At 34.9% G+C, this 17857-nt stretch overlaps 1 protein-coding gene and 1 long non-coding RNA gene across 4 annotated transcripts in view; both read right to left on the bottom strand.

The window, feature by feature from the left end:
• Positions 1–765: 765 nt before the first annotated feature.
• Positions 766–3741, bottom strand: LOC136856640 (uncharacterized). Its single transcript, XR_010858438.1, has 2 exons — positions 3643–3741; positions 766–3321 (listed from the first exon to the last, which is right to left on the bottom strand). It is a non-coding gene; the product is annotated as an uncharacterized lncRNA (long non-coding RNA).
• Positions 3742–12597: 8856 nt separating this feature from the next.
• LOC136856630 (uncharacterized) overlaps positions 12598–17857 on the bottom strand; it is a 53294-nt gene continuing 48034 nt past the window's right edge. For all 3 annotated transcript variants that reach the window (XM_067134602.1, XM_067134584.1, XM_067134594.1), the window contains exons 6-7: positions 17591–17692; positions 12598–15244 (exon numbers count right to left, since the gene is read on the bottom strand). In XM_067134602.1, the coding sequence (XP_066990703.1) occupies positions 14999–15244; positions 17591–17692 (348 nt within the window). In that variant the 3' untranslated portion in view covers positions 12598–14998. The remainder of the gene's footprint in view (positions 15245–17590; positions 17693–17857) is intronic.

Genomic DNA, 17857 nt, shown 5'->3' with positions numbered 1-17857 from the left:
ACAGTATTTTACATACTGGAGTGTAGGTGTTTACTTCAAAGCAGGGCATCCTGATTATCATCAGAGGAATTGCGCATGCGACTGTCATATAAACTACGTGACCTTTGACATATTTTTTTTATTGGGAAACTTTACTGCTTAGCACAGAGATTGGTTTTCATCTTTATAACTGATCAGTATTGCTGATCATCTCTGGGATTTTGTCTGCCCCTAGACTCTGGCATTTTGTGTACCCCGCGACGGTCTCCAGCTGAAAAAATGCCCATTCATATTTCTGATAATTAACAGGACGTATTTTTAACAAATGTTTTAACAGTAATGCGAGACATTCTGGCCTTTAACCATTGTGCACCAGCAATGGAAATCTCGGTCAATAACTACATTTTCAGCACCGTTAGTGACAAGATTGCGTGATGACAGGCTTATGCCAACCGGGAAGTGATGGATACACTATCTGAAATCAGTACTAAGCAAGACTTCTCAGTAAGTAATACTCGTTCCATTCCAAACAAGACCTACTATGGTTCAACATATGGTGAGTAAATTGCATTCAGTTGAATTTACAGAACTTTGCTGAAAGTTGCAATGAAGCAGATAGTGCTCTCTGATTTACTGAGAGAAACTAAAATGATTTGAAAAGTAAACCACAAGAAATAACTCATCTTTATCATTGGTAGACAAGGTAAACTCTGCCGACTTAAGGGCTAGTTCGTCCATTTCTCATACATTGACTAATAATGGAAAAATAAAACCATTCATGAGGTATAGAGTTAAGCTTCTTTATGAGGAATTTGGAGCTATAGAACCGTCATTAGATTTTTCTTGATACATATCATCACTGGCCACTTCTCATTAAATTTATTTTTATTTAAGGATAGAAAAAGTCCTAAAAAACTTTGCACTGTTAAAGTAGAGATCAGATGATTGTTCACCATAAATGTTTAAAAATCATATCTGTGGTTCTTTCACTCAAAACTAGCATCCGATGAGCAGAGATTATGCCGAACTGAACTGTTCCAAAGGGTTTTTTAACTGCTGAGTTCAGTTATTGCATATCAGTCTCCACCATGCGCTACCATCTAAGGTTGCTGATACCTGAAACTAGTACCTTTAATGTTGAAACCCGCTTCCCGAAAGCAGTACGATTTCTGATACCTACAAGAAAGAATTGTGTACCTGTCATTTCCCTTTAGATCTAGCTTGCTACATCCAAGCCGGCATTAAGTATGGATATGAGTTAAAATTATTTTTCAAGCTGATGTCAGGGCTGTCTTTCACTTAAGTTACTTACAAATGTTTCAGAGGAGATATTCTTGGTCTTGATCTCTGTTTCATAAGAGATCACTTGTAGACATTGTTTCTGGTGGAGGTTTTAGTGAGCCTAGGCCTGTTGTGTCAGGTATTTCACATGGTATAGTTCTGAAACCTTTACCTCTTTCAATTCTAGACTTGAGTGTTATGTTAGTTGCTATAGAAAAGAATATACAGTAGTACGGAATGATGGTGATATTTCTCTTTGTGTAGTTATTTGTTCTCCAAAAGCCAAAGTGAAGCTGCCTCTAGTCTTGAAATATCTTTTAAATGATTAGTAGGTATTGTAATTAGTAGTGTATAGACTGAACTCCGTCAAAACTAAGATTTTATTGGTTAGCTTGCCCCTCCCCCTAATCCACATTTACGATGTACCGTGCAAGGTGACACTGAACAAGATATAAATTTGTGTCACCATCGACCATAAGCTCTCGTTTCAACACCACTCAAAAGTATAGCATAGAGTGCTGCCAGAAAACTAGGTTGTGCATGCAAGATTTCCAACATCTGTAGAGATGTTGGTATTAGTACCACTACAGTTTTCTTGTTCCACCCATATTGTATAATGTTCTCTATACTGGGTGTCAGCAGTATTACTTGATCTGTAACTGGGATTGCTTAAAATGGTTGTGTCTTGTTTTCCATCAGCGATAAATGTGACTTAAACCATCGCTGGAAAATATATTGCTTGGGCCTCCTCTATGAGTTGTGTTGCACACTAAGAACTAGTGCATGCAACCCGCTTTGCAGAGCATCACCATCCACATTCTGCCGAGGCATTACATCATTGCCCATAAATAGAAGCCTGTCATTCCTCTTACTTATAAATTGGGGAACGTTTCCATGGTAATACTGTCGACGCTTAGACTGAAGAGGGGTTGTAATACTACTCTACTTGCAAAGTACCTTGTACCATTTCCTTAGCTCTTTTGACTTGTGTTGCTGCTTGTTTATTTATATATTTATTCATTTGTTGAGTTATTTCTTGCTTTTGGCATACATTTGTCGTTGAAGCAAAGTGATCTTTTTGGTTTGTTTCATATGAATGGTTGTTCATTTTGAATAACAGTGAAAGTTATATCTCTTAAGACAGATTATGTCGATGTAGTTGTTGCTCATAATTATGAGGCTCTTGTATTTTAGTGAACACTTTACGACGTATCGTAGAGAAAATTAGAAGTCAGAGTTGGTTTGACATACAGATCATGACATAATAATTTAGCACTGAACACGAGAATAAAATTTGTACTTTAGTTTGTGTCACTGATAGTAGAAAATATATACAGTATATAAATAATCGATGTTGTTTGACATAAGCTTATTAACAGTGAATCATTGTTTATTTTCTTATTTTCATCTGCGAGTAAGTTGAAGGAGTGAATGAAAGCATTGTATAAAAGTGTTCTGATGTAATTCCTATCGGTATTTCGCAGTAAAATATTATGAATGTGAATGAACATCGGCAAAGATCAAGAAGTCTACTCTTTTGTGTATTACAGTTGTTTTTGTGTTAGGCACACTAATATACAGTTCATTTTGACATTTTTTGCTTGTGATTCCTGTGATAAGTCTTTGTAATTCTTAACGTCAAGATAAGTTTTTGTTGTATTTGTACTTCTTGTCGGTACATTAATATTTTTTGAAGTGCAACTCCGTCAAAACATCGCTACTCCCAAACAGAAAACTTATACTGTACAAATCGTCAGCTTTTCCGAGACTTCAAGTGATATTTTGAGGGAAGAATGATATTTAAAAAAATATAACATTGTAAAATTAGAACGGTAAACTCGTAAATTGCTCTGTTGCACAAGTAGAATTAAATGCCCATGGAAGTAAGTTTTTTTTTATGCTTAATAATACTGTTGTTGTGGTGGTGGTGGTTTTTTTTTTTTTTTTGTGTTGGTGGTCCTGAAAGGCTTGAGTTCTTTGTCAAAGCTGTAAATGCTTGGATAACCCTCCCTTGTTCCTTGTTTGTTCACGCAGTTGAAAGTAAATATGGGGTTCCTTGTCCTGAAATGTGTAGAGTATATTTAGATAATCATGAATGAATATGCGTATACATGAAATATATGTGTCATTGTAGCATTCATGTATATATGTTTCATGTATATGCATATGCACATATGTCACAGTTATTACACACGCGTAACGAGAATTATGGTATTCCATGTAAATGATGATTTCAGTTATCTCAGGAATCTGAACTGGTGCTACTGGAATGAGTAGATGACAGTCATTATTGTTTAGATGTAGATCAACTCTGAAAGTGCATTAATTCATTATTTTAAGAAGAATATTTTGTTTTTAACTTCTTTCCTTCTCCCTGATTACCTAGGGTACGAAAAGGTTTTCACGAAAATTGGGACCTGGTGTATGCTTTCCTGCCCTGACTATGGCGGTACGGAATGTTCCCAGCCCTCACGGACACCTGTGGAATCAAAAATGGACTTGGAATGATCATATTCTATGTCCTGATATATATATATATATATATATATATATATATATATATATATATATATATATATATATATATATATATATATATATATATATATATATATATATATATATATATATATATATATGTATGTATATATATATATATATATGCATTTATATACATATCCTTCTTCTTGTGGTTTTCTCATTAGGTTTGTCTCAACTGTTTATTTTTTCGTGTCTAACATAAAATTTTTGTTGAAACAAACAAGCTCGAATGTTACGAAAATTTCTAATAAATATTTTTTTTTTTGGATATGATAGTAATGGTAAGTTAGATTTTCATGATAAATTTTAGGACAGTTTGAAAATAAATTCAAGAATAATAGTCCCATTCCTTCAGATCTTCTAGCGTTGTGCAACCAAAGGTGCAAAGACAGCGTGTAAAATATAATTTCGAGGACTTTGTGAAGTAAAACATTGTTCCATTTCTGAATGCCAATTTTATTAACGCTGTCCAAATAACTTGTAATTTGCTAAATTTATTTTGTAAAAAAAAGGAGTGACTTTTGTAATCTCACATTTCAGGTTACAATCTGGTGTAATAGAAATGACTACTTAAGACTACATTTAAATCAGTAACTTTCAGTAGTTTATCTCATTGTTCAGCGTTAACCTTCACATTTAGAGCAATGTTTAAAATAAAAGTTAATGTTTTTGGCTACAGCTTTTATTTCATGCTTGAAGTATCAATGTATCCTCCATCATTACTGCTTTATTGCTACCTGTTTTGATTTGTACAAGAACACGTCGTCACAGCTTATTTTGCATTTTTTGAATTTATCTCAGCCATCAGGAATTTACCCCATTTTAAACATTTTATGTTGTGGAGTAAGGAAGGGCAAATATTTTTCAGGTTTGTAGTTACAGTGAGACGTTATATTTAAGGGTCCTCATATGAGGAATTCCCCTATAGCTATTCTTCTCAGTCACTTGATTTAATGATTAATTCAGCTGGGTTTGTAAAATGTGGAAGCAAAATGTATACTATATCATATTGTTCAAGTTACCCCAGTTCGTGTGATTCTCAAAAGTTTGTACTTTCTAAATTATTTTTCATATTCCGGTGGGTTAAGTTCTTTAGTGGATTCTATCGTGATAAAAATAAAAATAAAAGCCTCAGGTGGTCACGGGAGACAGGCATGTGTCAGCCCACTTTTTGCTATTCTAAATTTCTCTTTTCTTATGGTGCATCCACACTTTAGTAAAACATGTCGTAAACACAATATATCACTAACACACGTCGGTAACTTATTGCACACAAATCACAAACAAGTTGAATGAAAGTGCCTCGTAAGGTTATGTTTAATCTGCCATATATTCGTTTTCAGTTTACGGTAGTTGATTTGTTTTCACCCTGTTTGTGATATAGTTGCGATAAGCTACGCACATGTGTTTGTGATATGTTTTGTAGCGTGGACACACTCTGCGTTACTTCTCTCTAACATCTAACTCGACTAGTGAACCTCGCGTGTTAGCATCTTAGTTATCATAGTCTGTTTAGTGGGTCTAGTTTAATCATAACCTGTAAATAAGTGCTTGCTTTCAATATCAGCACACCTACGCAGAACAAGCATCAGTGAAGCTCTCATAATGTCAGAAAGAGAAAGGGAAGTGTCGAAGGTAATGCCAAAAATAGTCATATACTCGAAATTATCGCAGACAGTATGACCTATGGACAGTGAGTCAAGGAGTTGGCGCATGGTACAGGATCAGCTTATTAAATTCTTGATTTTTTAGATTTGGTTCACATACCTCATGAACAGACACATACTGTACTGCCAGAGTTGTGTCATGTGCACAGTGCTCGAACTTGCTTTCAAGGCAAATCATTATATCACGAGAAACATTGTGGAACACTTGGCATGATAGTTCTGCACCCATGAAAATATTGTCAAGAACAACCATATGCAGTCAGTGAAGTAAAATCCTTGAAGGAGTTTTGGTACAGAACATCAAAAACCCAAGTTTGAAGATCTGTTAGAGCTTTAGGTATGTTGTGACTAATACTAGTGTTACCTCTCACCAGATTAAGCCAGGGCTCATATCCAGTGCCAAAGTTGTTATGGCTGTAACTAGTTTCATCCAAAAGAATTTCACAAATATCTGTCCTTCAGAAATATTGTTATCAGGAACTAACTGTCTGTATTCTAGGTAGTTATATGGAGAATAAATTTCCACCAACTTTGCAGTACACTGAAAAGAAAATTGGTCTGCGGTTATTGCAGTCTGTATTTATATTGCTTTCTCAAATGGGTGCACATTGTTTTGCTGTTCCCATTATCTGGAAAGACGCTATTTAGAAATTGAAAATTTGTAAATATGCTGTCCAGATTCTTTTGGATCCTTTTAAGACCATTGAATGGTAAGAAGTGGTTTAGGTATAAGGAAGAGGTATGTAAATGTTTAACCACAAATATTTTTTGAAGTAGCTCTTTCATATCTTCAGATTGGTTAACGGTTCCCATCATTTGCAAGTAAAGGAAGAATATTATATGTACTGAATATAAAGGTGGAGAATGTGCTTTGTGGCATGTTTCAACCAAGTTCTGCCATTTCGTCTTGGAAGGACTGCATCACCCAATGTTGAACATGGTCTTTTTATCATGTAAGACATGTATTATCAAGGCTGACAATGGATCTAAATATTTTACATTCTTGAGACAGTAGGTCCTAAGATTTGTGATTGTTTCTGATTCAGTTCCTTGGTAGATGAGAGTTAACATTAACTTCAGATATATTTTAAATGGTACGACAATGTTCTATTTGTTTTAGCTGCAAGATTAGAATATACAGATTTACATAATGGATCGTCACCACAAAGCACTTCTCAGAAGTGCAAGTAAACTCGCTGACTTTGGCTTTAACAAGGACGGGAACAGAGTTCCGTTACATTGCTAGAAATATAATCTACCATATCAGTAGCAAAGTATTAAAAGGTTGCCCCATTTCCAGGGCAGAGCTATAATGCCAGTCATCAACATATTAGCCAAACCAGTCTCTTTGCTTATCACTGAAATTAACAAGAAGTATGGGAATCAAAAGATTCTACAAGGCACATGTTCTTCAAGTCAGTATATTTACTGCTGTTGAGATTGACATAACCCCCAAAATCTTGTATTATTTACAACAAAAAATTTTGTAACATAAAATTTCAAAGCGGTTTCATTTGCTGTTCTTTCTGGTGATAAATAGAAAGCAAGTTTGTAGTAAGCACAATACCTTAGGGCATGTGCTCTACTGGGGCGGTAAATTAACTCGGTAATAGATATTCTTAATGTCCATTGATTTACAAAGAGTTCATTTCCATCCTTCTCATGTGCATCTACCTACAATATTTTGCTTTCTACATGTCCATTCCAAATTGCATTCACTATTACTTATTTTCTCCATTGTACAAAGGTTGAATGGTTTAAAGGCTCTAGTGAGCAGCCAGTGCCTAGAGACAAAATTTAACCAAACATTTGGTCAGTGTCCAAGTTCTGTCTCCAACCACGTGAGACTTGGAGTAGCACGTCACTGGCTGCTGGTGCCTCAGCACCTAGACCTACGCGGTATCGTCCACTAAACACAAATTGTTAGCTCACAGAAACAAAAAGGTCCTGTGACAGTGAAGAGCTGTCGCTGCCTGAGCTTGGCTCGAGCTCGGGACGCACTGAGTGCAAGTTGCCGATGATCCCACTGAGTTACAACAGTCTTATTTTTTACATTCTCAAATCTTTATGGACTAATGTATTTATTATTTTTTTTATTTATAATGCTGTCACACCTTCAGAAATCCCAGGTTTTAGAGATTCTAGAGAGCTTCATATGAAGGATCTATACACCTTAAGCTTCTAACTGCAGATTTCTTTACTTAACTTTATTTATTTAAATCCCCTAGCTAAGGAAAGGAAGTTAGAATAGTTGATTATTATAGAATTAAAACTTGTAACTGTCCTTAGTTTGCCAGGTGATAATGTTTTCTACGGAAGAGCGCAATGCTCACCATTTCCATGATCAAGTTAGGTTCGTCATGTTATTGCTCTCAGAAAGTTGTAAAAGTCTTCTATAATGCATGTCGTCATAGACCTTGTGGCAGTATCTATTATAGTTTCTGTTACAAGGCAATAATAGCAATAGAGGCTATGAGGCCTTCAGCAATTATCGCCACAATAGTCTGAAAGTGTTTCTCTAAGCATCACAAGTTATCACTGAGTTCAGTATTTACCATACATAATTTTATTTACCGTACATTTTACATTTCCACTATAGCATTCGCCTGCTCAGTGGGCTTTGTCCTCAGTAAGCCTATACTGTGATATGTCCAATAGAAATTATATAGTAAGAGGGTCTTATCACTCTGATGACCTCAGCTCTTAAAGCTGAGGACTTGATCTTAATTTCATAAGATGTAAAATTAATAAAGATGCTGGTGAGATAACTGAACCAGTAAAGCCAGTTTGTGTTCCATACCGCTATTCACATACAATGCTTCTTCAAGTGGGGACGGGTTTATTTTATTTCTGATAAAACTGGCTCAATAATGTGACATATTTTCTTGGGCGCCAGACTAATTGTAACACCATTGTAATTTCTAAGTGTTTAAATTACACCATATCCAACTGTATGTCTTTTTACAGCTAGTCTTGAGCGAAGACAAGCAAAATGGGTCATGACCCTTCAGTTTAACCTAGGTTGTATATCAAATCATGGCAGCCATACTTCCATTATAAGTACTTGAAGTGTTTGTACCCCAAAAATAAGTGGCGTAATGTTACTCGCGCTGCAAAGGATCAGCATCTGATGAGCTGCCCAGGAGTGGATAGTGAAAATCTTTCACAACTTTTCACTATAAAACGTTGGAATAATTTTTAATGGGATATTAATGATGCAGTTAGTTAGAAGTTTCAGAAGAGGTTGGATTACTTCTTTGAAGCACTATATGCCTCTTTTGCTGAGCTGAATTGCTTTATATGTGTGTGTGATTATATATATATATATATATATATATATATATATATATATATATATATATATATATTAATTAATTTTTAATTTTTTTATTTACCTCCATTTCTTATTCCCCATCGGCTGTCTTTCTTATGCCGAAATTGGCATTGTTTAGTTTGCTTCGCTACCCCATGGCCTTTTTGCTCATTTCAAATTATGGTAATAAGAAAAAAGATTGGGGGCGATTTATTAGCTTAAATTTTGTCACATGATAGCATTGAAAGCCATTTCGTATTTGTGCTTGACTTGAGGATTCTTAGTAGTTGGCATTTTTGGACATCAGCCAGTTTTGATGCAAACATCAAATAAATTATTTTCACGAGTTTGATAATTAACGAATGATCACCAAGTTCCCTTATTATTAACATATTCATTGTTTTAAACTTTTCGTTAAGTAATTTTATTATTACTTTTTGTACTGTTCGCTGGGGCCTTTTTATTTATTAAAGATTAAATGCTGTTTTTCGGTTGCTCGTGAAAATCTTATTTTTCCATTACAATCTATACTAACTCTACATGCCTCTCTTTATATATATATATATATATATATATATATATATATATATATATATATATATATATATATATATATATATATATATATATATATATATATATATACATATATATATGTGTGTGTGTGTGTGTGTGTGTACACATATATATAATGTGCACACTGCAACATATACAATTTTTCATTCTAAAATCTCATGAGAAAACGATTTCACATTTCCCTAAAGTGGGCACACAACAACGCGGCAAAACAGAAGATTTATCTTCAGTTTAACCTTTGGAAAGAATTTGCACGCGCTTTGCCGCTCCAACGAAATAGGCCAACCTCTTCAGGCATTTGAACGCAAGCGATACTTTAGCCGAACCTCATGAAGAGCATAAGAGTGTGTTTATTTTCATTCTTGTCTTATGTTATATTTACGCACCTTCAAGCCGGTGATAAGAAGTTTTAATTTTGTTGCTTACCTTACCGAGTACGTTTATCTCTCTCTCTCTCTCTCGTGTGTGGGTGCTGAATTGTGATGATGTATATAAATATTTGATAAATGTATTCTAAGAATATTGCCTCTCATTGTTTGTATGTGTTTATGAGTGTGAGTGCGCAGTACTGGTTATTAAGTAATGTATAAAGTGGCTCCAGAGGCTGTTAGCCTCCTCGTGGTCAACAAGCCTTGCTAGGATGGGGTTGCTGTCCTCATGACCTACACACACACACACGCACATATATATATGCGTGTGTGTTTGTACGTATGTACGAGGTTATCTTTGCATATGCGTATATCCTTTTAAAATAATTACTTTTCTCTTTTTAATTCATGAAGTTGAACTGCATCGATTGTTATCGTTGTTAAATTATAAAAATCTTTCACTATAATAGCAACTGTTGTGTTGTTTTATATCTCTGTTGCTTATTATTTTTTTTTTAGAAAAAGAGAGAATTAGTTGTTCAGAGTTTTTGGTTTTAAGTAAGATCTTTCCTTAATTGCCATTTCTATAATTTTTTTCGTAAATTACGTAGCGGTTAAAAAAAAAAACTTAGCCCAATGGTAAATGAAAAGCAATCGACTTAAATTGTAGTGATTAAGTTTTCTAATCTGGAAATACTTTAAAAGGTTCAATAATTTTGTAGTTTTTATGGTTAGTACTGTTATAATGTGTGATATATTGTTTTGAAAATGTACTATAGCTATTTATTGTTAGAACTGAAAATTAATTATGCTGTCTTGCTTTGAATCGTACGTCTGCTGTATTTATAATTGGTGTTATCATATAGCTGCTGTATTTATAATTGGTGTTATCATATATCTGCTGTATTTATATTTGGTGTTATCATACATCTGCTGTATTTATAACTAGTGTTTTGGTTAATTTATAACTGACCGAAGTTCATATAATAGGTCAAACCAAGGTTGAATTAAAGAGAATGTATTTAGAAATATATTCGAATCTATTACATAGCATACATTTCATTTTTGGCAACTGTACAAGTAGTCAGATTAACGGAACAAAGTTTCTTTTCAAATTCTGGAGTTGTTAGTTATAATTAAACTTTGGTTTACATCAAAGTTTGGAAATCGTATTTAGTTTCCTCTATTAAAGTTGCTTATTGTGAACATATTTATTTATGTTTTCCCAGGACTTTCTATTGTTTTTTTATTTGTTTTTGTTGAGAGTAATCACCTTCAGTTTTACTTACCCGCGAACGAATTTTACTTCCATACTGCTCAGACACCGTAGTTTTAAAGTCATTTATAGATATTTGTTAAGTTTAGATAGATATTTTCTTATCAGTTCACAAATTAACCTAATAGATTATTACGTTTTCTCCTGGTTTTTAAAGATGTAGGCAGAATGATTTATCTAATATATATTGTATTCCTGAGCATCTGATATCTACTAAATTTTCATATTTATCTACATATTCAACGAGTAATATTTCATGCATTAATCATAAGTTCTTTAATGCTTTCTAAAATGACCCCACCAGTGCTTTTCTGCGGCGTATACGCCTTAATCTTAGTGAACATCTGTCCCTTTTGCTCTTTGGGGAAATCGTAGGCAGAAATATAATGGAAAATAAAAATATATAGGAAAATATATCCGGGAACTCAATGGTAGTATAGATTTTATAGACTGATTATAGCTACTAAAACTGGCGTCACAACACCTAGGTTACTGACGCCGTTGGTAGTATAGAAACAATTTCTGGAGACTCCACGAGATTTGGGGGTAACGTAATTTAGCGTTTATCTCTGCATTGAAGATAAAATGCCCCTTAAAGTGTTTGAAACTAAGTGTATTCAAGTGTCGATGAGAGCATAGTCCTTCTCCTTTGACAGTATTGTGGATGTTGTGTTTGAAAGGTTAACAAGTTACATGGCGTGTTTAAAAATAATTTATGTTGATAAGTATAAAAAGACATACACTGTTTCAGTTATAATTTAACCCGACCATGTGTGTTTATTGTACTTAACTTCCCCGTAACTTTCGTTATGGTGTTATTTTCTCTTTCAAGGTTAACAAGTTACGGGTGTGTTTAAAAATAATTTATCTTGATAACTACAAAGAGACATATAGTTTTAGTTGTAATTAAACACGACCGTATGTGTTTATTGTACTACTTAACCTCCTCGTAACTTTCATTATGGTGTTATTTGCTCCCTCGGACATTTTCAAAATATTGTTAGCGAGATAAAAAATAGATACATTTTGTTTCAGTCACATCTTAACACGAGCATATGTGATTATTATGATTAACATCCCCTTAATTGTAATTATAGGAAAAAGAGGTATTTAATATCCATTCATCTCAAGTAACTCGAGAAAATCCATTTTATGCTAATTAAGGTTACTTTATGGTTGAGATAATAAATATCTTTCACCTTGAACTTAACACTTCTGTTTTTAAGTTTATCACAAAGGTTTATTTTTGCTTATTTGATTATCGCTAGTAAAGCTGAAATCTGTTTTATTTTGATTATTGGTGTTGAAATTCTCTCCAGTTTTATCATTACAATATTTTTTAGATGATTTTATATACGGTATTATGTTAAACCGCCTGCCATGTGGTACCTTACTTGCAGCATGGAAAATGCAACTCTGATTATTACGTTTAATTTTCACCATAGGACTTTAGGTAATAGATCTGTAATGCATCTGTTAAAATCTGTTTTTAACTTTTGACTAAGCTTGTTCCATCCTTCTTTAGGTCCAATCAGCTTTGTTTAATGTTCCAACAGGAAGATGAAGGGAAGAGAAAAAGAGGAAAAAAAGAGAATGTTTATCGATTCGTTTTATTTTTGTAAATCGTCTTATTACAATAAAAAAAACAGGTCCTTTGCAAACTCTATTTTGACTCTCTGGATTTCATAACCAGCAACTGTGTTGCAAAGGACCTGTCCAGTTACACTGGATACCATACAAAATACAAGACACTCACGAGAAATGTACTTTCAATAATACTTAAATATTATAAAAGGAAAGTATAAAAAATTGGTTTTTGCTTTGGTTGGGTGGTTTCGTAGGTGGGTCAGAAATCATGGTTGTGGGGAGGAGGAGGAGGAGGGGGGGAGGGTGTTTATTGTCGAAAAGCGTTGGGATTGGGAGCAGGGGAGAAGGACTGGAGGTCATTTGAAGATCATACATGTCACACAACCAAAATATACAAAAGTCAACCCTACTGTATTTACATCTAATATATACACAAACTAATTGACTTATTATTTCTGATGAAAAATGCTATTTTTATTTTTTTCGTTTCAACAAAACAAAATGAAAATGGCTGATTAAAAGAAATGCTCTCAACTCCCATGAGCAAATCTCATAAAGAGCTTTTGTTCAAAATTGTCACTGAGCAAATGCAAGACTTTTTATTTTAAATTCAGAAAAATTGGAACAAAGTCAATAGGCCTAATGTAGATACATGCCTAATTTGCTAATTATGGCTGATTTAAATTGCATAATTTAAGCAAAAAGGAACACATGCAATCGTATAATGGTTCAAAGCTTAAAGTAAACACAGTTTTTGGAGAAAAAATAAATTATTCTTAAAAATTAATCAGTTATGAAGGCAACTTTTTTCGTGATTAGCATCAAGGAACCAGTTTATGGTGAGGTTACTTTGAATGGCTTATATTTTTTTTAATGACTTCAGGCTTACTTTCGACATATCGGCCCTCAGGGTCGAGAGTCACCCCGTACCAAATTTCTAACACCGTATCTGAAAAGGCCCAGATCCTGTATGTGTTTGGAACAAGGAATTTCGTTGTTTGTTAAAATAATACATTAGAGACATTTCATCTGTCGCACTTTTTTTTTGTTTTGTTTCATCGTAACAATGATTTTCTTTGGGAGTTGTAAATTCACATTAGCCTGACATATCTTGACGTTACAATGAACAGGGTCATCGCACAATGAAATTGCCTGAAGACAATGAAATTGCCTTGTTAAGACAAGGCAGTTCCTTGACTTTCTAGCTCTTGGTTTGAATTTAGCATCGCCCTATATAGTATCACCTCTGATGGACATTCGATGACGAATATCCTTCACTATTTGTACAATGATTCATTTTAAAGCCAACTAAACATGTATGAACTAGATTTCATGAAACAAATAATAGGAATAAGAATGAAAGTGTGCATCTAGTATCAGTTTGTCTTTGGCACTACTACGCTGGTGTCAGTGTCCTGTTTTAGCTCTACCTAAAACCACTGAACCAACATCATTATTGGGAACAAACTCGTTAAAAATATTATTAAGAAAATACCTTACTTTACACACATCTCCATTCGCCAAGTCTGACTCGCAAATGGAAAAAGGTACCTTAAAGTAATGAAAAAAAATGAAGTTTGTGAAAACTTGTCGTGTTTTTTTTCCAAGAACAAATGGAGAATGAGAGAAAAGGTTTTCTCGTCAACTTATTTCTTACGTTTCGAAATAGAAGGTCAATACCTCGTAAGTTATTCCTCATTTCGAAACCAATCTCCTACATTTTTATCTGCATTTACCGTCTTCTGATACTTTCATTGACATTTTGATTCAGTAAGCTACATACAAACACTTAGACCTTGGCTTGTTCATATTTTTCTGTGTTCATCACATACGGGAAAGCCATTCAAACTCAGAGGCTGTTCCCTTTGCTCTCTTCTTACATTTGAGATCAATAAATTAAAGATGATCCTTGTTCTAACTTCCTACACCTAATGTCATGCTGGTCTAAGTATTTAATGAACTGACTTTGAGGTGGATATGCAATTTTACAGGAATCACTCAGATCGAAAATGACTTTTGAAACCAAAAAAAAATTTCTCTGATTCATTAAGTCAAGAAAACTGTTCCTTTGACGCTTTTGGGGAAGTTGAAAATAAAGCTTTAGTACTGAAAATACAAGTACCTCAAATATGAAAAAAAACTTATTTATACACTTAATATAAAAACGCCTTCAATTCACCATACAACTCAGACTTAACTGTATATGTGAATAATAATGACTGGCAATGATATGGCTGAATCCTAAAACATAGTCTTAAAAAAAAAAACATATCACTCCTTGGGGAGGCGAACGACTTCGAAGAGAGATGACTGTATCAAAAGAGGAGGTTTTTCTCTTGCGGTAAGTAAAATTAACTATATACTCTTAGAAAAAATAAATCAATTTGTAGAGGGTTTTAAAATCCTATCATTAGCGTTCACTGGGATGTCTAAGGGTTTCTGCTCTTCCCGCTTTGTCGATGCTACCGGAAGATCCTGGCAGTGGGAGCTTGTGGGTGCTGTCCGTTAGTCCCTGGTTCATGAATTGCTCGTCGATGTTAGTGTGGACAATGGCCGCCTCATCGTCGTAGTCCATTGGAGGGGCTGTTGGCCCGCCGTTCTTGCGGAACTTCGCCTTGTGCAGGCTCCTTCTGCTGCGTCGGTTCTCCTCGCAAACCTGCAGGAGGAACGGAAGAGGGGGAATGAAGACTACAGAGTGTGGCACGGAGGAGGAAGGGAAGTGATCACAGGCGGAAAGAAAATAACTTAAAAGTAAAGGCGACATGAATCAGGGAGAGCCGTTGTAAAGGATGAATATTCCAAGTGGTGCTTGTTTTCGCTACCTGTTTGTTTTGGTCGAGGCCGAAAGTTTTGAGGTTTTTGTTTTCAAAAATAATTCTTTGAGTGATAATGACGCAACGAAGCCTTCAGTAGGTGTAGAAGTATAATTACATTTATTAATAGGACAAATATTGATGCAAGTATCATTATTGTTGATGAAAGATGATAGAAAAGCTGTGTTATCGGCCAAGGAGAATTGCAGTGTTATTCTGAAGATGTTTATGCTTGCTTTGTTTCCTCTTTTTTTTTCCTTGCGTCATTTAAAGCAGTTTTCCACTGTGTTCATGCAGTTTATAATGTTGTTAGTCCTGTTTGGTTTACGTGTTAGGGCACCGTGAAAAGGTATTAACTTATGACTTATGTTTGAAGGCTCATCTCGTGGCTTAAACTCAGTATTAAAGAAAACATTGTGAAAATAATTATGTGATGTATTCAAGTGAAAGATAGCGTATAAATATTATTTATAGTTTTGGTTCTGATTTTTTATTTACCACTATCACATAATATGAGTTAATCCTTAAATTTTAATCCTTAAACTAATATATATATATATATATATATATATATATATATATATATATATATATATATATATATATATATATATATATATATATATATATATATGACTGCCTCATTATTTCACGATTCACGACAACATTGATGATGATATTAAGTAAGGTCTTAAGCAAAAAATAAGAAATATAAATAGATTATAAATCCCTCCCACCATTTATTTATTTTTATTTTTTTGTAATATTAACCTGTATTAAATTTTGTTTTGTTCCTCATGCTAGGGAAATAATCTCAGGCCTCTATTGTATGGGACGATTTCATTGTATCTTTCCCCTACTCCCCCAAAACCAAGCCCCAACCATCTCGCCCCCCCCAACATCCTCTACGTTTCCTGAACCCATATCAGCATTCCCTGAACGTGAAAAGGTTGGGGGATGTGGGGTGGGGGGAACTTGACAATACCGAGAGATGGCTGGCTCTGCCATGCTACACTGCCCGCGGTGGTGGAACGGAGGTTCTGTTTTGCGTACCGAGAAGAAGCGGGACATTCTATATTCGCTGGTTGGGAAAGGATAATAGCAGTAAAGATACCGGGGCGGGGGGGCAGATTCAGTATAAAAACAGAATGAAGGGGAGCTAGGAGACAAAAACGTCAGAAGCCACTCTTGAAGGAGAGAGACCGTGTTCGTTTTGGAAGGCTTTCAGATCGAAAGTTTTTTTTTTTTTTTTTTTTTTTTTTTTTTTTTTTTTTTTTTTCAATGTATTGAAATGTTTACGTGAATGGTGGAAATAAGAAGGTTGACCAGACGTCAGCAATGGATATATACTTGCATGTAGGTACGTATCTGTGTGTGTATGTATGTATGTATTATTATTAACTGATGTATGGTTACTCAAACTGCCGTCGCAACATATGTATGTATGAATACAGAAAGGAAATGATATCCAGGTTCGACGTCTTAAAGAACTATAATCCTGTCGCAAAAAAATCTCGTTCTTATCAAAGTAAATGATGCAACTTCATCTCGACAAAGCCCTATCGGACGTTATCAAACTTCTTGCTTGCAGATGACAATGCGTCTTATATTTTCCGCTTCGGTGACAGACTGTCGGCAGCTGATGTCGTTTCTACAACCCAGTACCAAAGCAATTATTCCAGGCAAGAAGTGTCCTAAAATCTCGTACAGTATAACCTTTTTTATCTTCTTTTTTTTATATTGTTTGACTGATAAAAAGGAGATTAATTCGTCAGAGATTCGCTTCTGTTACTTCTACCTGCGGTTGGTGAACAGAGGATAATGAGTCACTGGAGAATGAGTGACTTCACACAGGCTTGGTATACCTTTGTTTTCCCTTGTGCATACGACCGTCCCTCTTAAAACATGTTTATTCTTCTTTTATTATTTTCGTCGTCATCTGTGGCTACGTGAGGACACTAAGTTATTCGTCATATAGGCCTTAGTACTTAGTAAAAAAAAAAAAAAAAAAAAATCTTCAAGTAAGCTACAAATTCAACTCTCCCATTCCTCCCCCACCCCAACTTAAAAACCCTCCCTTCCAAACCCCACTACCCAACCGATCATTCTACGAATCAACGAAAGACCAGCAAGCGCCTCTCGCCTACGACACCCAACTACAGAGAACGGAAAACTGAGCCTCGACTTACCTTGTATGAGAAGATGCCACCGACCAGACAGAACAGAAGCATGATGAGTAACTGGGCGAGGGTCAGTCCAGCTCCGAAGTACAGGAAGTGGTTCTCGTAGTCCTGGTAACCGATAAAATTAAACTACATTTCAGATCTTCTTATTTGCATAGAACGTGGAAGTGGACTTTTGGTCTACTTCTACTCCCTGCCCTTTTTCCCCTCTCCCCTTTCCATGCTCCTCCTCCTCCTCCTCCTCCTCCTCCTCCTCCTCCAGTCAAGGGGAGC

The sequence above is a fragment of the Macrobrachium rosenbergii genome, chromosome 3 (genome assembly GCF_040412425.1).
Source record: "Macrobrachium rosenbergii isolate ZJJX-2024 chromosome 3, ASM4041242v1, whole genome shotgun sequence".
NCBI lineage: Eukaryota > Metazoa > Arthropoda > Malacostraca > Decapoda > Palaemonidae > Macrobrachium > Macrobrachium rosenbergii.
The sequence above is the reverse complement of the archived record's forward strand: the minus strand, read 5'-3'. Positions and strand labels throughout refer to the sequence as shown.